Source organism: Channa argus, chromosome 10, assembly GCF_033026475.1.
Source record: "Channa argus isolate prfri chromosome 10, Channa argus male v1.0, whole genome shotgun sequence".
Taxonomy (NCBI): Eukaryota; Metazoa; Chordata; class Actinopteri; order Anabantiformes; family Channidae; genus Channa; species Channa argus.
The window spans coordinates 17251098-17270621 of NC_090206.1; the positions used below are offsets into that span (position 1 = coordinate 17251098).

The 19524-nt window shown below is 37.3% G+C and overlaps 2 protein-coding genes across 4 annotated transcripts; one reads left to right on the top strand and one right to left on the bottom strand.

Moving 5' to 3' along the window:
• Nucleotides 1-3676: 3676 nt before the first annotated feature.
• Nucleotides 3677-7520, top strand: gpr101 (G protein-coupled receptor 101). 2 transcript variants are annotated; one of them, XM_067518481.1, is made up of 2 exons: nucleotides 3677-5402; nucleotides 5642-7520. In XM_067518481.1, exons 1-2 carry the CDS (start codon nucleotides 4547-4549, stop codon nucleotides 5791-5793), a joined length of 1008 nt encoding a protein of 335 aa, XP_067374582.1. In that variant the 5' UTR covers nucleotides 3677-4546; the 3' UTR covers nucleotides 5794-7520. The 2 variants fall into 2 exon arrangements, with proteins under 2 accessions (XP_067374582.1, XP_067374581.1); XM_067518480.1 differs by having other exon boundaries at nucleotides 3677-7520.
• Nucleotides 7521-7572: 52 nt separating this feature from the next.
• Nucleotides 7573-18353, bottom strand: tm9sf5 (transmembrane 9 superfamily protein member 5). Of its 2 annotated transcripts, XM_067518478.1 has the most exons (18): nucleotides 18045-18353; nucleotides 17075-17142; nucleotides 16855-16948; nucleotides 16628-16755; nucleotides 16373-16502; nucleotides 15034-15161; nucleotides 14765-14879; nucleotides 14590-14669; nucleotides 14387-14492; nucleotides 13912-13962; nucleotides 13438-13570; nucleotides 12738-12857; nucleotides 12578-12635; nucleotides 12258-12417; nucleotides 12000-12151; nucleotides 11793-11904; nucleotides 10942-11113; nucleotides 7573-9372 (listed from the first exon to the last, which is right to left on the bottom strand). In XM_067518478.1, the coding sequence occupies exons 1-18, from the start codon at nucleotides 18180-18182 to the stop codon at nucleotides 9305-9307; spliced, it is 2013 nt and encodes a 670-aa protein (XP_067374579.1). In that variant the 5' UTR covers nucleotides 18183-18353; the 3' UTR covers nucleotides 7573-9304. The 2 variants fall into 2 exon arrangements, with proteins under 2 accessions (XP_067374579.1, XP_067374580.1); XM_067518479.1 differs by lacking the exon at nucleotides 13912-13962.
• Nucleotides 18354-19524: the final 1171 nt, after the last annotated feature.

Genomic DNA, 19524 nt, shown 5'->3' on the forward strand with positions numbered 1-19524 from the left:
TATGTTATCTTTTCAAGTATGGTTTTTAGTATTGGGTAATTCTCTTGTTACATTAAGACTTATTTATTCTTACTACTGATGCAGTTGAGAATGTTATTGCATCACATTATATCCAGTCATTTTAATTAAATTTTTCAAGATCTATCATAAAATATTTATCTTACTTGGTCAAGTGCTGATAAATTAGCAGAGCAGCTTATATAAATATAACCACACAGAAAATTACCGCATAATTTCTCAACCAGGACGCAGACTATAGGAGGTTAGATGATTTTTGTTTACTAGAACTGCCACATTCTGATGAAAATACACAGTATATACACTAGCTCCATATCAGGAAATGCTATTAAAGCAACACGTAAATGTAAATAAAATGTAATATAAATATTTATTTATACTATACAAGAATATCCATTTGTGTGGTAAATACAGTAAAACTTTTGCAATGATGCCACATTTTTGTCTCTGCTTTTCCCTGGGTGAACACTGATTTTGTGACATTATCAGCTAAAAGTACCCTGTGTCAATGTGTACTTTAATATACCTTGACCTTTTCTGAACCCCTTATGCACTCTGCTAACAGAATTACTTTATTTACTGCTAATCAAACTGATGTTTATTGCATCAGTAAGCAAAATTGCTGAAGCAAGCGTGAATGAGAAATCAAGACACCTTGTTAGTCTCTGCAACTATTCTTTTGACAACAAGAAAAAAAACCTTTAATGTCATAAAATCTTAAATTTCTGCACAGTCACTATAAAGTCAAATATCAAACACGTGTTGACTCAAAAAAATTACATCGTATGCATATGTATTATGCATATGAGATGCAGAGATTCTCATTTAATACAAGGATTACCAATAAATACCGACATGAAATGGCATTTCAAAAGAAAATCCTCATCTTAGGAAGGTAGCTTTTATTTTACTGTTGAGCTGCACTTACCTTTGCTAACACTTTTATAAAGGGGTTGTGTATCTATCGGTTTCCAAAGGCCAATAATTAAAATGGCTAAATGCTACCAAACAACTGACAATCAGCCAATTTAAATGCTAGACACAATATAATGTTAGCTGGTGGCTAGTAAGCTCTGTAGTGCTTTACAAATGTTAAGTTTAACTTTTACTCACCTTTTAGCTCCTTCCAACATCCCCAATTGAGAAAATATCAGGCTGGTCAAGTAATTTGATCTGTTCACCAGGAAGTGGGTAACGTTATGAGTGGATTGGTGCTGGGCAGCTTATGGAAGGCTGTCAAGTGTTGGTGGAAAAATCATCAGGTTAAAGAGAATTGTTTATAAGGGTTAAGCAACTTTTAGGCAGTGAGCTGTAGGCATCACATCATTTTTACATCAGTCATAAGACACTGTAGCTTTTTTTCTGGTACTGTGGCCAAAAAGTAAACTTGTAAAGTTTCAAAATGGGCATTCTAGAAAAAATGTCATAACAAATCCAACAAACTGTACCTGGTGATCACCTTTGATTTTCATCTCAGAATCAAAAGGGTTAGTTGGAAAGGCTTAGAGAGACTCTCCTGCTCATTACGGGATCAGAGACTGTCATACATATGCCAATTCATGAAAAATAAACAGCAAGAGGGAGAGAAATTTTAAACATTAACACCGCTTTAGATTTAGCTGTTTCAAGTTAAAAAAGGAAACTGTATCAATGCTGCAGTTTTATGTTTAGATGAATAAGGGACTTAATTAGATCTAATGTATCGTTTGTGTTTTTTTTGTCTTCGTTCCATTAAAGTGATAATACAGTGTTAACACAAGCTTCATAAATTATTGTTAATACTTTTCATGTTCAGCCATAAAAGATGAAATAACCGACTACAGAGAAATGAAAGGTAGAGAAATAAAGAAGAAAAGCATGTCATGCACATATTGTTGTTGTGAACCTGCAGACCCAGCTCTCCCTGCCCAGTGTGTATTTGATTATGTTGACCCATAGGTGTCAGTGAGTGACAGTGAATGAGAGAGAAACTGAATGACAGGGCTGGAGGCAGAGAGGCAGCCACCTGAGGCCACTGTGAGCATTCACACTGTATTACCAGTCTAATAATCCCATGAGGCAGCAGGCCTGTGGGTCTCCCTTTGAACCACAGACCATTATACATAAAAACAGGGGAACATCTCCCCACCCTTTTGTGGTCACCCAGCATTTCATTTGCAATCTAAATCTAAAACACAGGGCACTCGAGAGTTACATCAAAGAGCTTTTTGATAGCTCAGATGGAGTAAAGACTAAATAAAATGACTAATTACGAGTGTTGATTAGCAGGCCATGTAAGCTACACACTAATTGGATTGCACAATGTAGTGGTGCTTTTGTTCTGTGTGCATCTTAATTAAGTCTTTTTTTTTCTAGAAAGGCCATAAGAAGCTTTTTATTTAATTTTCTTTTTTGGGGGGGTTTCCAGGATTTAAAATGGCAGTTTTTAGAAATATTTATACAAACATTCAAAGAACAGCATTCAAGTCTTACTTTGTGCTTATTGTATCAAAATTGAGCTGTACACATAATCAGGAACACTAATGCGAAAGCTTTTGCATACAGAGATGCAAATGCATTACAGCTTGACACAGTGTGGTTCACTGTCACATTTAAAGCAAATCAATCTAGTTTATTGACAGGGGTTAGATAAAATAATAAATTAAGGTTTTAAAGGTAAAACAAATAGCTTGTTTTGAAAGTAAATTATTTGCTTTAAGTGTGGTTTAAAAAGATTCATCCAACAATGAATATAAACATGTTTAAACGGATATTAATATAGAACGTCTGGTAGAGATCAAACACTGCATAGTAAGGGAGTTTTAGATAAAGTCCTTGTAGAATTATCCTACATTACTTTCACTAAATTAAGTTTAGGTCATGTAAATTCATAGTAGCATTATTTTGTAGAATTATTTTGTCATTGGTCTGTCTGCATGAGTGGGAGAGCAGATCTGCAAAACATAATTTACATGGAAGTAGTTAGGTAGTGCTGATGAAAAAGAAGTGACTGAAAGCAGCAAAGCAGCAACTAAATGTCCAGTGCTGTTTCAACTCTGAAGCTCAGTATTTTACACCAACATGAACAAAAGGACATTAAAGTGATGAGGGGCAGGAAAAAAGAACGTGGCAGCCTTTGATTGAACGCTCCATAACATCTACAAATGGATGTTGTGGTGTTATTGTACAACGCATGTTATTGCTGTAATGGGGTTTTGGACTGGGCAGACAGGAATAGACAATTTGCATAATTATGTTGATATTTTGTTTCCCCATTTCCATAAAATAATATTATTAAAAGTATGTCTCCAGGTCGCACGGCTAACTAGGTCCATAAAACACCAGTATTCTCTTTCTGAACATGTGCTTGGTTTTTAGAGATGAAGAGAGGAGGTTAATTTTGGAGTTTTTTGTTATGTGAATCAATTACCTGTTGTTACTACAGAGACCTGTGAGCCTGTGTCTGGTTTTCGAACAAAACACATTTCTTGTTAACTGATTTCTACCTCATAAGCCTTATAAAAAAATGAAAATGGTTACCCCTTGAGTGAATGGAACAGTAGTCTGTGTCATAAATAAAATATTAATTACCACAAAGAAACATTGAGATAACGTTCAAAGCATATGGGGTTTTGCAGGAGGTATTTGGACATTCACAACAAAAAGGAAAAACGGATGGTGGGGTGGGGGGCGTTGGCAAGATCCAACGTGGGAGAGATTTCAGTGCAGGTGTCCTTGATATTCTTTCTTTTTTTTTTCTTGACACCTCGGAGACGAGACCCGACCATAAGTCGCCTAAAACCGCTGAGGAGGAATCAAAGCAGATAAAATAATAAATGTTTGATCTGAAATCCGAAAAGAGCAGCTAGGGAATGATATGCTAGTCTGGATGAGAGACCCCCGCTGGGTGAAGACACGCAGCGTATGTTAGCTGAGCCGTGAAAGCTCGCTGCCATTGACTGGAGCTGAGGCTGAAATGGGAGCGAAACGATGAGACCCGAGCGCAGCGGAGTGAGCATCCTCCTGCAAAGCATCTCATCACGGATCATTTGAAGGTATTATACATCATTCACAGTAATCCACGATATTTGTGGACATTTACTGTGCTGTGATGCTGAGGGCGTGAACGGTGGCATTTATTGTCGCCAGACAAGCTCCATTTTTCATTCTGCAGATGTGGGCTGCTGGAAGAGTAAGGCCTGTTGGTGGGTGAAACGTTGAGCCATGAACAGTGAATCAGTGTTGATAATCTCCAGCTTTAGAGGCTACTCACGGATGAGTCTGCTGGACGTCACATGTTATGGATGATTTGCCATGTTAAATGAGATGCAGTGGAGATCCATGTTGGATTTTGGACCTGAAATCAACTGAATAAAGAGGATCAGCTATAACAGTTTCTTGTCGTGTCACCATGAAAAGCCACCATAGCCCGAGCTGGTTTTCTCTCATGCCATTGTGCTGATCAATATGGGACTAACCTGACTTTACGTCAGCACGCTACTGGATGTAAGGCACACATGTACCCACTGTGCCTGCTGTCAGGCCAACAATGCCAAGCTCTCAGGCACCCAGTATGGACACAAATTACACAGATGTTTCCTGGGAGCCTGGTTTCACTAATGACAATCAGGACCTGGTCTGGTCCTCCATTGCCAACAGTGTAGTGAAGATGGTGCTCATATCGCTCATCGTGTGCTTGTCTTTATTTGGGAATGTGGTGGTTCTGCTTGTATTCCAGAGGAAGCCTCAGCTCCTTCACGTTGCAAACCGTTTTGTCCTCAACCTCCTCTTGGCAGACCTACTTCAGACCATTTTAGTCATGCCCTTTGCCATTGCAGTCACTGTTCCAGATGTGTGGCCCCTTGATGCCAGGCTATGCCAGGCCCTGGTGGTGCTCATGCACCTTTTTGCATTCGCAGGGGTCAACACCATTATAATCGTATCTGTTGATCGCTACCTGGCTATCATCCACCCTCTGTCCTATCCCACCCGTATGACCCCTCACTTAGGCACCAACTTGATCATCTGCACCTGGGTGCTTAGCTTCCTGCAAAGCACACCTCCACTTTATGGCTGGGGGGCCATCGACTTTGACCGCCATCACAATGTGTGCTCAGTGGTGTGGTCCTCTAGCGTGTCTTACTCGGCTGTGGTGTCCACCTTTTCTTTTTGGCTGCCTGTGCTCATCATGCTTGGATGTTACTGGATGGTGTTCAGAGCAGCCCGAAGGCAAAACGCTCTTGTGCACCCCATACAGACACAATCATACTCTCAGCCGTGCCCGCAGGATTTCCAGGGATCCAGCAGTCCTCAGCGGCAGGCCCAGCAGGAAAGTTCACCTGATGACCCCAACTCAGCCAGAGGATACATTGCTCGAGTTAGGCACAGACGCTTCCACTACCACTGTAAGGCAGCTCGTGTAGTTTTTGTCATCATGGCCTCATATATTCTCAGCATGGGGCCTTACAGCATACTAAATACCGTATCTTTGAGTGCCAGAGCAGCTATCCCACCCTGGCTGTCCTCCCTTGCACTTGTGCTCTTCTTTTTACAGTGCTGCCTGCACCCCTACATTTATGGTTACATGCACCGTAGTGTGAGGAAGGAATTTCTAGCTTTGCTCTGTGGTCTGTTCTGCAAACAGGGCCGTCCCAGACAGAGTTCCGCTGTAGAGAGCTGCTTCACTACTACAGAGGGACGGTCAGGGCCCCACCCTCACCTGCCCAGCCTGGCTGCTCGAGTCCTCCCTCTGCAAACATGGGCAGAGTGCACGACATCCTCCTCCCCCACTTTTGAGAGGAAGTCAAGGGACAGTCGTAAAGAGACCACGTCTACTAGCATCAGCTCTGAGAAGGAGCTGACGTTCCACAACAAACAAAGCACATAAACTGCCTTGAGGATTTGTTGGCTAGATCATATGTACTCATACTTGAAAAAATTGTCAGTGTTCTAACATAAGCTAATATGCCTTCTTCACAACTGAATTATTCATTTGTTGCTGGCATTAGAAATCGTGGCATACATGTTCACCAGTAAAATTATCTTTTGCTTTGAAATTTTTCACAGGCCTGAACAATTTACATTTGGTCAAATACCTCTGTAGAAAAAACGAATTCTAATGACACTGAATTATGAATGTACAGTATAGTAGAACTGACTGTGTGAAAGAAATCTTTGGAAGGACTATTGCTTTGTTTTACCTAGATCAGCTCTAGAGCAACACATTGTCTTTGTTTTTTATGTAAAGTTATCATAGGAGTCATGTATGTCAGAATGTGTATAGCTGTTATGTTTTGTCTCTAGAAATCAACATTACCATTATACGTTTGCAATTTGTGTACTAGCTACCGTTACATAAAATGGGCATTTAAATCAGTCAAATAAAAAAAGTTGAATAAAAAAAGCTTAATGTAAGACCAGTAATATTCAATGTGTTTTTTGCCTACAGGTCTTCTTTTATCTCTCTTTATACAAATTGATATGTTGGTATTCTGACCATTTTTTTCCTATAATTACGGGCTTTAGGTTTGTCTTACGAGGCATTGGTCTGAATAATGTGCACAACTACTCTTTAAACGTTGTGTATATTGCGCAGGACACAGGATATATTGTCCTGGTGTTAGTGCAAGCAAGCTCACATATAATGAACTCAGGGTATGCTAGTACAAACTATTTGCAGTGCCCATCTCTATTCTGGAATCTTCTTTGAGTAACATATGTGCTTATACTCCGTGTTGCAGTATAGTCTGAAACTGGCTTTTGAGTGAATAAGTCAAACAGTGATTCATTGTGCCTGTCAGTTACAAAACACACACCACTGGATTCAGTATGTGCTGCCTTTGTAATAAACCTTTATAGTAAGTAGAGAGCAGGGTGTGATAAAGAGATAAATCCTTGAACTCCTTGCACCAGTTGTTTAACATAGGCTGCATGCTGCAAGATATTACAGTAAACACATGGTTTGATGGTTTGAAAGATATCTCCAGATACGGTATTCATCCATTTAAAGCCATGGACAGGATGATTACCTGCTATGAGTCATCTCAGAGAAACACAATTGACTGAGTTTATCAAAGATGTTGCAAGGATTATTCAAAAAAGTGCACTCAAAAACATTCATGTGTGTCTAGTCCAGGGATGATTATTATTAATATGATCATCATCTGAATGAACCTATCATTAATGATGTGGCTTTGACCCTTGGTTTATTCTACTGGCCCGTGAAAATATCCATACTACAGTATTATAACTGACAATCATACTTGTATAAGTTAATTAGTTATTACAAGACAAATAAAAGGAAAAAAAATGCACTTAAGTGCTTTATAATTACATATTTTTGTGATAATGTGTTTTTGTATTATATCTGGTTTCATTACTTAACATCAAAAACTGTGTTGTTTAATAAAATATTCTATGTGGAATAAATATATTATGTGTAATGTATTAACTGCACGTTCCAAAACAATTCTTTCATACCAATCAAATGCTCATTACTGAGTTCTCAACATGATCTTGAAAAGACTTTTCTTTCAGGCATCAAAAGGATTAAATAAATGTGCAAATTGGATCAGATGAGGATAGAATGTTTTTAGTGTTCAAATTCTCAGAAAAAAAATAATGGATAGGAATTTTATAAAGCTTCCAAGAAATTAAACTTTTTACATTTGCATTGAACTCGTACATTTTTAAAGGTCAGTGCAAAACAGGTTACGTTGGAAGAAACTCATTATGCTGAATTTTAAAATGTGCTAATGCATTTCCTTATATAACTGCCCTTCCTATACAAATACAGACTGTACAATATGTGGGGAAGTGCAACTGAGCAGTAAAATGGAGCCAAGGATAGCACATTATATTGCATTTGACTGCAATAAATTCCTCTCAACTGAAGTCTTGCAATTACTTGATCCTAAATATACAACACTTTCTCATCTAACTAGCAAATTTTTCTTCTTGTTTCAGTCAGAAAAGTACAGGTAAAGCTGAACACATATGGCCTTATTTAGAAACCCCCCCCCACCAAAAAAAAAATAACGGTATGAAAAAGAGTTAAGAGAGTATAAAATGTTCCTGGATCCATAGCAGTACCTCACAAAGGAACCAAAAAAGTTTACTTCATTCTGAATTATTTGCATTTATTTGTAAAATTGTTATCACCTTATGTACCCAAAGCAAAAGGCAGCAGAGGGTATGCTTGTACAAACAACCTAAAATAATGCATCTTATCGGTTCATAGATGTATGCTATTAATGAGTTAAGTATCATAATTATTTAGGTGAGAATCTCCTGTGCTCAGAAACATCTGGTATGTCACTGAATGATCATTGGAGGTGTGCAACATTGTGTAGCTGTTAAAAGATTCTTCTATGAATTGTTTCTATGCAAACCTACAACTAGCTATCAAATACAACAGAATGAGAAGTATCATAATGTGAGTGTTTTATATAAAGTACAATAAAGGCTGATATTTAAAGGGCGACCTCACTATTTTTCAACTTGCTTTCTGTGGAATGTACAATGCATGCACAATTAATGCTTTTAAACATCCCATGACTTCGGTATATGAAATTATTTCTCTGCTTTTAACTGAAAAACCCCTCCAGATGTTTTTCATTACTAGGACTTTAATGGTGTCATTTGGGGGAGCTTTGGTGAAGCAGGTTGACCGTGATTTCAGTTTGTAATCAATGATATGATATAGGGAAATCAGAGGGAAGTTTATTGGCATTTATGTACACCTACTACCCAAACTAGGACCAAAAGAAGCAAGTTCAAAACCAGTGAAGGTGTCCTTTAAGCGTTTATAGAGCCACTCTTACTGCAAAAAGAAACTAAACTCATAAGGACGGTTCCATAATGGTGACAGTTTTTAAGCATTCTCTCACACACGCTCTATACAGTTTATGTACAAACAATACAGGTAAGGGGAAAAAAATGCTTAGCCTTTAGTTTTCTTCAGAAAATTAAAATTAAGATATTTAATTTTTTCTTTGTTAAACCCACCAAAATAAACTTCTGACTACAAAAACAAGGAAATTGAAACTCGCACTGATTTTTTTTCACCAAGGTGTCACTCAAAATATTATTGGTCAAAAACAAAGACAAAATTATATAAATTTAAAAACAAGAGAAAAAAAGAAAATAGCAACATAGGTTTAAAGCACAAAAGAAGATGGGCTCTGCTCTTCAGGTCTCTTTAAAAATAGGTGATGTTTGAGTTCATTTCTGAGGAGACCATTTCATTACACCAGCCTCGAGACGGCCAGCACTGTGACAGCAGGGTGTCAGTCTTTCCTTCAGTCCGTTAGTCCACTTTGACCACACTGTAGATCTTATTTACAAACCAGAAACAGGCAAAGAAGCCAATTGTGCCTGAGAAGACAGAACAGGTTAGAAAATTAAATTAAATTTAAAAACAAAATAGCTGTAACTACATTGACAAACTTTAAAACATCAACATGGAAAAATCTGGGATAAATGTAAGTAAGGCACGACATTAATAAAATATCATAAGGTTTTGAAATGAACATATTATACTTCAGAAGTAGAGGCACAAACATAGAAAAGCAGCTGTACAGCCAATTTGCTGCCAAAGCCAAATTCAATGCACTAAAATCACATCTCAACTAAACTTAAGGACTGGGGCTGAACCACCAGTCACCAGAACTTTACAAACTTTACTTTTGTTAAGGAAAGAGCAGGTTTATCTGAGTGTCCCCCAAAGTTTAGAAGCCAGGTTGGTCAAAATCCTGGATCAATTTTCTGGGTATAAAAGTCTAAAAGTCCTTTCTGACTTCTCTATGGGGGTCATGCAATCCCGAATTAAACTGTGATCAAAGTTAGGATGAGGTAAAGAAAAGACATCAAAATAAAAAAAGTGTAATATTGGGAAAAGAGAAAGATTAGGATTATTTAGATCAGACTGGGAGCCATGAGGGAAACTGATAATCTTTTCCTTGAATCCTTGGATTATTTCTTGGTGTGATGTTATGACATCTCATCCTCCTGCTACTTACAGCACTGTCTTAAGATAGTGTCAAACAGTGCTGCAGTGACAAGCAGGGCTGGAAGCCAACTTATCTAGCCCAATTACAGAGACTTAAAAGAATGACATCATCTGAAATGGTGAGCCACATATTTCTGGTTGACTTAAGGCTAGGTGTGTATTTTCCTGTTATCTAGTAAATTTTCACTTGTTTCATCTGAAAGTGCAAAAAGCTGGACAAGACAAAAGAACTCTTACTATGTCATAGTACATAGTGCACATATGTACATAGATTACAACCATAATCTCACACCTGGATGTTAAGAGTAGGCACAGTGAAATTGTGGTGCATACAGACATATTGTGAATTGCAACAAGTGAATGTTGTGCCTTTTATCTTCTGATCTCTAAAAAGAATAAAAGAAACTCCCTGAAAAATCTAGACATTGACTGATCAAAACTGCAGACATCAGAAGGCAGAACTCACCCAAAAACATCTGCAACACAATATAGTCTATAGTGATTTTTAGATACATTTAAAAATGGAAAAAATCTGTTCAGCTAGTACAGCCATTATAGAAAAAAGAATGTCATGGTTTGGCTTAAACGAATGACAAGCCAACAACACAAACTGGTTCCTGTCGTTTTACGTCATAAGAACAGGATAGAGATCCTGAACTGTGACACTACAATTGAAGTGGTGTTAACTGCCTTTGCAAACTCTCAGCAAACAATACAATTCACACCCACAAACTAAACACCCTTTCCAAACTCTGACCTAACAAACTGGAACTTAATTACTTAATACCAATAACAAAATAAATAAAATCTGCTGTGAAATCAAATTAAATAAATAAAAATAATAATTTCTTTTTTTTTTTAATACAATGTGAGCTAACCAATAAAAGCAGCCAATCACAGTTGCATCACAACAAGCATTTAACTGAAAGCCTCACCTGTGAAAAGGAAGAAGATGAGGACCATAATCATAGTGTATCCGAAATAGAGGAAGGTGCTGGCTGCTCCAATTATCTGCAGCTTCGAGAAAAAGTAATGCACAGCATAGATGAAGAGATAGACTGCTGTAAAGCCACTGGTCAGGAAGGAACGCCACCACCAGTGGTAGTCCTGGACACGTGATAAAAAAGATAACAAGTTAGGATCAAGTAGTTAGGAAATGTCACATAACTCTGGACCAGATGGGAAAAGCTGAAAAAAGATTTTCACACAATTGGATCTATGCAAAACTATGAATAGCTACACACAGGGCTTTGCAATCCTGTGTGTGACAAATGGAATTATACATCTGTGTTGTGCAAGTAGAACAAGATATGCGGGTTGAGTTTGGAAAGGTTTGCATGTTTTTCAACTTTACTTGCTATTAGCAAACCTGTATTTACTAATAAAGTAAAATTATACAGGAAGTAGAAATAAAGTTACCCCAGCATAAATTACTACACTAAATTATTAATTGGACAGACGGAGAACAGAGCATGCAGGTTGTGTTTATATTTTCTAATCAGCTCATTGATGCACATCTTCACATGTGTTGTTAACATTTTGGAGGTTACCTTTAGTTCCCTTCTGTGCGAAGGTCCGCATAGATGTTTACGTGTATCAACAGAGAAGCACAATTCCACACACTTCTGATATTTAGGAGCGTGTTATGCTGATTATCAAGTGTTTTAAACGTTTGTATAACAAAAGAAATGTATGTGCTATTTATAGTGAAGTTTTACATTAGTCTAAAACTGCATAACTAAACTTTATTAAATAGAGAAAAAGAATTCTCTAAACATTCAGGTACCTCAGCACATAAGTGGAAGTAGCAGAGCAGAATTGTGGCCTCAGAGCAGGTGATGAGTAGAATAATAAAAACCAAGAAAAGGAACCCAAACATGTAGTACATCTGATGAGACCTGAAACACATACAATCCATTACCTGATAAGCAGCAGTTTGAGTAACGCAAGGATTAATGACAGGAAAGACAGCATTCCATTCCTGTCTACCTACCAAATGCTGTTAAGGATGAAGAAAAGCTGGATGAAGATGCAGCCAAAGGGCAAAATTCCACCCATTACTATGCCAGGTATAGGTTTTGTAAAGAAAGACTGCTCAGGAATTTGACGGGGAATTTGGTTGGTTCGCACTGGTTGTTCAATAGCCTGCTCAAGAGAACCAGAAAAAGAAAAGTCATCATTACAAGCTTTCACTCACGACAATCAATAATTTAAATTTGGACAAAAGAATAAACCAGGACACCTAACTCACCGGTTTCTTGAATCCAAAGTAGGCACCAATGAAGGTGAGAGGCACAGAGATTCCAAACCACAGGGCCAAAATGGCCACCAGAGTGCCAAAGGGGATTGCCGCCGAGGAACCCTCCACCCAAAGTATCAGGTTCATCAGGAAGAAGTCTGCAAACACAATACTAGGGAAACGAGGAAGGTGAAGAACAACGGAACAGAGAAATATAACACATTAGATGGATAATAGCAACGTTAAAGGCAAAAAGACAGCATTTACAGCAGATAGAATTTAAAGGCAGCAATGAAGTATACAAATGAAGCTAATGTGCCGAATGAGCATACCCTGGGCACAGGAGTGCTGTCAGTAGGACATTTGTCTTCCACTTTTCACCTCCAAAAGCTGTGGACAGAAAAAGAAATGAAAAACAAAAATCACAATAAGACAGAACACACTGACTGTAATATGATCTTTGTTGACATTGTACATTCACAGGACTCTTACTTTTGTAAAGTCGTGCAGACACATAGCCAGCAGGTGTCCCCAGCAGAACCCAAAGAACAACAGCACATGTCATTAGAGCCCCTCTGTTGGCTGGTGACAGGAAACCCAGGCATGCCAGGACTACAGTGGACAAAGAGTCATCAGTCGACGTATATGTCATATGGGCAACGCACAAATTACATATGTGCATATAAAAAAAAAGCGTTTCATAAACTGTTGCTCATGCTGGCACTAGTTGGTTTTCCATAACTCCAGATTTCAAAACTTAAATATTGGCTGGAAAATGTATGTCTCCATAAATGTGTCTCTTCCTTAACAATGTGGGTGACAATATTTCAGAGGGTCCCACAGATTAATCTTCAACTTCATTGTGGACTCTCAGTGAAAACAATTCTCACCCTGTTGTGAGAATAAAACAAGGCATATTTTGGAAGATACATGTACTATTACATAGGTTTCACATAATGCCTTGTCTTTCACATGTTTTAAAGTTTAACATTTATACAAATTAAATATTTGCATTTGATCAACACCAACAAAATAGCATAACTTTGGAAATACTGATTGTACCAACATAGAATTTACTTTAACATTTAAGTGTGCATACAATTAATTGACACTGGTGTCACTCATAAATAGTGATACCACATAATAAGAATAAAACAAACCATGTGAGTTCGTAATGTAAAACAGTACTTACAGAGTGTGATAAAGGTCATGATAAAAATCTGGGTGCCCTGTCCAAGGAACACAGAGAGCAACATGCCTTTCCTGGGGGGACGGAAAACATCCCCGTGTACCTGTTTCCACCCCGACTCTTCCTGTGCATCTTCCTGACAAGAGAAGCAGACAGTAATATATCCCAATCAAGGAAGCACATAATGGCTAGGGTTCACCAACCACCAAGCAGTGAATACTACTTAAAAATCTGGAACACGGCGGCCAGAAAAGCAAAATAAAGTGCAAAATGAAAAAACGTCGTTCAGCAAAGTCTGGTAAAATTTGGTGTGAAAAACTCCTAAGTGAATTCTTGAATTATGACCGGTTCTTGAAAATATTCACACCACATTTTACATTCTGGTACTAATGTGTCTGTTTTCTCCAATCACACACCCAAACACCTGATTTAACTACCACCGAAGGTTACGTTCAGAATGGCTTTTAGTAGTCTTACATAGGGTAGAGAGTTTTTTTCCTTGGTCGATGGAAGCTTTATCAAGTCTCCCTGTGAAATGTAACAAAATATTTATAATTCTGTGGACTGTGCACCCAGTGTGTGGTGTTTCACATTGCATAATTAAATAATTTGTTGTATACCTATTTGACTCCCACTGCAAGGTGTAAGCCTCCACATCCACTGATTGAAAACTGAATAATTTCTATTGGTTTTTAATATGTTCTAGTAATTCTTTTACCTACTGTAGGATCTGAAATATTTATAGTCACTGACATTACATTTTTAAATCCCAAGATTATAAACTCTTCCCAGAAATCTGTTGTCTCAGAGGTTAGGTAAAACTAAAACTAAAACTAAACTAAAACCGGTAAACTGGGTCATTGTGAATTAACCTGTACTCTTAAGTGTATAATATTTTTTTTATATTTCAAACAAATACTTTATATACTTATATACTTAATAATGCCTTTACCTGGTCCACCTGGTTGTATCTGGCAATGTCCTTGTGCAGGGTTCTCAGCATGATCATGGCAACCATGCCAGACAGGAAGAGGACAATGACCAAAGAGTTCATGATGCTGGAATAAAATAAAAGAAAACCTTTTGCATCAACAAACAAGCATCAGACAAGCCTCAGAGAACACTCTGTGCACAGTGAGAAAAAACTACTTGTACCTAAACCACTGGATGTTGGTGTGAGGCATGGAGACCAAGATGTAGTCCCATCTGGAGGCCCACTTGATGGAATTGTTTTCCTGTTATACAGAACATGTCATTTCCTTATTTAAACACATATTAAGTTACATGCTATTTACATGTAATTTAGTTAGTCCTATAAGTAGAGGCCTACCTCAAATGTGACAGAGTAGGAGTAGATTATTGACAAATCATTCTCAAACTCCACGGGGACCTCCATTGTGTTGGTTACTTCACAATTTAGGTTATTTTCATCCACATGTTTGATACTGTTTTGCACAATCAAACACAAATCATTGGGTTAAATCTTTAACAAATCTGATATTAATTGTGGATGCTGAGTTTTCGTTCGGCTCCAGCATGCTGAAGTCGACTAGGCTACAATCAAAAGATGCTGACATGTTTTCTAATGCATCTACTTACCTCTTGGGCTCCAGAGTGGCGGCAACCAGCCGAGCCCCCGTCCATCCTTCATTTTCACCACTGTGATAAATTATCTTTATGTCCACATGGTTGAAGACGTAAAAAGTGTTTTTTTTGTTAAACTCAGCCTGAAAAAAGAAAAGTGAAAATATATATTTATATATAAATAAAAATTAAACTGCAAAAATTACATCAGTATTTCCGGTTCTAACATTCAGGATAAGCAGTACTCTAAACATGACTGGAACCTAATCAACAGTGAAGTGATTAACTTTATTAATAGCACCCCCCATCCTATTTCACAATATTTGTTCTTCCAGCTGAGCCGGCGTTTCTGGCAACTCTAACACACAAGTCACTCCCTTCTTGTACATGAAGTAGGCGTGTTATCTCATAAACAACCAGTGAAACCAAATTCCACTGTGGGGAGACGAGGGTAACCCGTCTCATGTTTGGTTTACTGTTGTAGCCTAATGGCGTCCTTCCAGTATAGCCAGAATGTTGTCCTGCAGTGATTCATACTTGATATATTCTATTTTATCTGTTCAGACCCTAAAAAGCATTAAGCAGAAGTGAATGCTCATATTTTGTGTTGTTTGATTTTTAATTTAAGAATGGTGGTATTTACATTATCTGTTCATCAATTTACTTCTTTATACTTATTTTGCAGATATGTCTAATCGGTAGCCCTTTTTACACAGAAACTTGGCTTCCAGCTGGGCCTTCCTTAAGGTGCTTCTTCTGCTGCTTTCATCCAACCAGTATTATATTGTGAGAATAGTAGTATATTGTCACACTCCTTCTGCGCCAACCCTCAACACCTGCTTGGGTCACTTTGGACTTTGTCTTAATAAGTGCTTTAAGAATAAAGCTATAATTTTTATAATTATTAACAGTCTTAGTGACAAGCATGACATAAACTGCCACTGAGAGTAGCACTGGAGGCAGCTCAGGGGAGGGTCCCTCTCTTCTGTGGCAAAAAATTGGAATCTTATTATGAATACAAACAAAGTAATAACTTGTTTTATTAGTCTGGTTGTTTATTATTGTAACTTTAGTAAAGCTTTGACAATATTTTACCAACATAAACAAGAGAATTACAGCAGGATTTACTACTTTATTTTACCACTATGTATGTTCTCTAAATTCATAATAAACAAAATATATGAATTATTATGATTTAATAAGTAGATGAGATGTTGTTAAATTATCTTTCAGGGACAATATCAAGGGCATCGGTCATTTTAGAATGATAATCATGTCACAATTGGATGAACACTTGAATAAAACTTCTTATATTAAATAGGGCACAAATTTAAAGATAGAAATCAAAACTTACATTGATAACACAAGCATCTTTAGCTCTACCGTCTGACGTAACAAGGCAGCCAATGGGGAAACCAGGGTTGCAGTATTTCTGACCATCTTCGACGTCATAGCACCATGTCACTGGCATGTTGTCAATGATCCTAAGAAACAAAACATTGGTTAATTACTGGTTATGGGTCTGCGTTAATCATCTATAAAGGTTCTTTTATGATGGTCTTCCATCTTTTAAACAAAACCTCCCGAGTAGATATAGTATTTTACTAACCAGTGGTGCTGGTAGTTCAACTGCATTCCCATTTTGAGAAAATCTAGTTTGGCTGTCTCCCCTTGGTTCCCTTTCTTGTAGTCTTTTTTACAAACTTTTTTACACTTAATGTCTTGTTTGAAGTTAAACTGTAAAGAGAAGATGTAAATCATGTTGCAGAAAATTTAATAAATTTAGGTAAAACACCATAACAACCACTCATGCTTAGACTTTTTGATAACACATACCTTGTATGGCGAAGACTCAATACGTTCACCAAACAGCACCTGTCCAAGGTTCTCAGAAGGCCTCACTTCATTGTCATCTTTGCAGAAGTCAAACCTTTAACAAATTCATAGATTGACACACAGAACAAGATAATGCTCCGCTGAAAAACATATAGCCAAACAAATGGCTATATGTGCAAATGGTAGAAATGGCATCAAGCGGAAAGTAAATATTACTTACACATCATACTCATAGGGGAGGACTGACTCCACTGAGTCTAAGCGATTGACAAACAGCTTAATCTCTGTCTGTAAAAAAAATATATATATATATAAGTAAAGGAGATCCTTCAGTCTATACCTGAACAAAAAAATGCTCAAACACTGAGCCAGAGCTTACATCAGCGCTTTTTGAGTTTAAGTAACAAAACCTATTAGGAGGAAACCGCTATCAGGAAAAACAAATAAACATAAACAAAAGAAAACAAATAGGAAGAAGAGAACTGCTTAGGTGCTTTGCTGGTACACAGTTAGCGATTTATTATTTATCCCTTAAAAGAAAAGTGTCCAACTAACTGAATGCCCACCAAATGTCTTAAAGTCCTGGTTTGGAGAGTATTAGAGCAAATGGTGGCTACTTTATTTAAACAAAAAGGAAATCATTTATAAGTATGTGTTTTAGCTTACTGCATAATTTCTAAGTAGTTTTTTACGTCAGTTCAGTTTCCTTCTGCAATGACAAAACTACTACAAAGAAAAAATACTAAATCACAAGGTGTATCAGAAGTTTTGATCGGTACTGTTAAGTAAATATGAATCATATTTGAAGTGTGTCTCAAAGAATGATGAACTAGATCCTAATAAGCAGTCCACATTTATCAACGTCAGCAGGAAAGTGACCAGTCGAGTTAGTACAAAGGCTAATTCCTATCATCGTTCATTACTTTAATAACTGTAAATTATTACTGCTAATGCTATATCTCGTTGGATAAACCAGCAGGCACCAATAAAACTATTATGCTAGTAATGCATCCAAATACTATGCTAGTGTTCCGGACCCAGGTAATAGCCGAGGCCTAAGAAGAGGAGCAGTTAGCTAGCAAAATTCCGGAAAACATCTACTTGTTATATATATATATATATATATATGCGTATTTCATTTTCAGCGGCCACGTTACAATAAGATGGTGAGATACAAGTTGTAACCATACCTGACAATCTTCTGCACCTTTGCCTTCTTCACAAAAACTCACAGGGGCTAAACCCGGAAGATAAAACGCCGAGCACGTAAAGAAATACGAGACCAGTGAATATACTAACACAAAACCGAGATGTATCCGGTTCTTCATTTTAAAATGAACACGGCCTTTTGAAGGTTTAAGTATATATGTACAAAAAGGCAGATGTTACTTCTTCTAAGGGAAAGAGACGTTTGTTAGCTATTCCCGGTTAGCTAGCTCTCTCACTTTCTCGGGACGCGGTGGTTGCGCTGACCTGGACCCGGCTGGCGTAGCAACATTGATGACGTCTTGGCTGTCAAGTGACGTGGAAGCTGCGCGACTAGTACCAGAAGTGAAAAAAATTTTCATTAAAAAATAAGAATATATGCTGCAGTATCTGTTCGCTACATACAATTACTGTAATTAAAGCATTAGCTGTACATGTTTACACTTTTGATATGGAATTATGGACAATTATACTGCGTAACTACAAATATAAACATTTCAAATTTCATAAACGAAAAACGCGCATCGGCAGTGACTTTACTTTGAAAAGAGATAGGCCGGACTTACTTTACTATAATAACTAACTTGACACCGCGGAAGTAACACTGACGTTGCATATTGATATATTGCTCTGCAAATAAGTCACAACAGTATAACGAAGAATATCTTCTGAAATATTCTGGTCTATACGTGACGACAGGAAACAATAGAAAAAAGACTTAATGAACATAATATGCCTGCTGCTATGCTGCTATACTGCTGCACACGTGAACGCATAAGAACATTTCCTGTTCCTATTAGTTTATCATTTATTCAGTTCTTTATACCCATATTAATATTGTCTTGTCTTTTCTTGTTATTTTTTATTTGGGCTCTACAATTTATATTTGAGCATAGAATAAATGCAATTCTGTTTTACTATGTGCCTCCACTGTGTATGGTTTTGAATGTAAACAAAAAGTTTACATTCATGTGCAGTGCAGCAAATGTTTCACGTTGGTTTTAGAGATACTTAGTATCTTACCTCACCTAAAACTCTTATATGTATAAGCAACAGGCCACATAATATTTACTGTAAATGTTTTTAAGACGTAGCACTTTCTGACTTTGTGAATGTATGTATATTTGTCCACATTAAATCTCATACTGCATGTTTTATTAGACATAATTAAAACAAATCTTTTTGTCCACCATTTATTAAATTTGGTTGCTTTCATGCCAAAACGTAACAAGGTATGCTGGGAAGTATATTTTGTTTGACCTTCACTTTGCTTCCTGTCATTTGTGATACAGTAACGTCCAGGAACGTCCTGACATCAGTTCTGGTTTACCAGTTTACCCACATGTCATGATGTTGTTACCTAGCAAATATTCAACAGCATAAGTAAAGTTTCGCAATTCAAAACAAAAGGAAAGAGAAAAGAAGGACAGGATGGGTAAACAGCTAAACAGATTGTTTTATTCG

What these genes read in the sequence shown, in the direction of transcription:
- gpr101 (XM_067518480.1), top strand. Translation starts at nt 4,547, where the DNA reads ATGCCAAGCTCTCAGGCACCCAGTATGGACACAAATTACACAGATGTT.
- tm9sf5 (XM_067518478.1), bottom strand. Translation starts at nt 18,182, where the DNA reads ATGAAGAACCGGATACATCTCGGTTTTGTGTTAGTATATTCACTGGTC. An exon ending in GTCTGCACGACTTTACAAAA is followed by an intron (nt 12,636 to 12,737) that starts GTAAGAGTCCTG and finishes TTCTGTCCACAG; the next exon opens with CTTTTGGAGGTGAAAAGTGG. An exon ending in CATCTTCTTCCTTTTCACAG is followed by an intron (nt 9,373 to 10,941) that starts GTGAGGCTTTCA and finishes CTGTCTTCTCAG; the next exon opens with GCACAATTGGCTTCTTTGCC.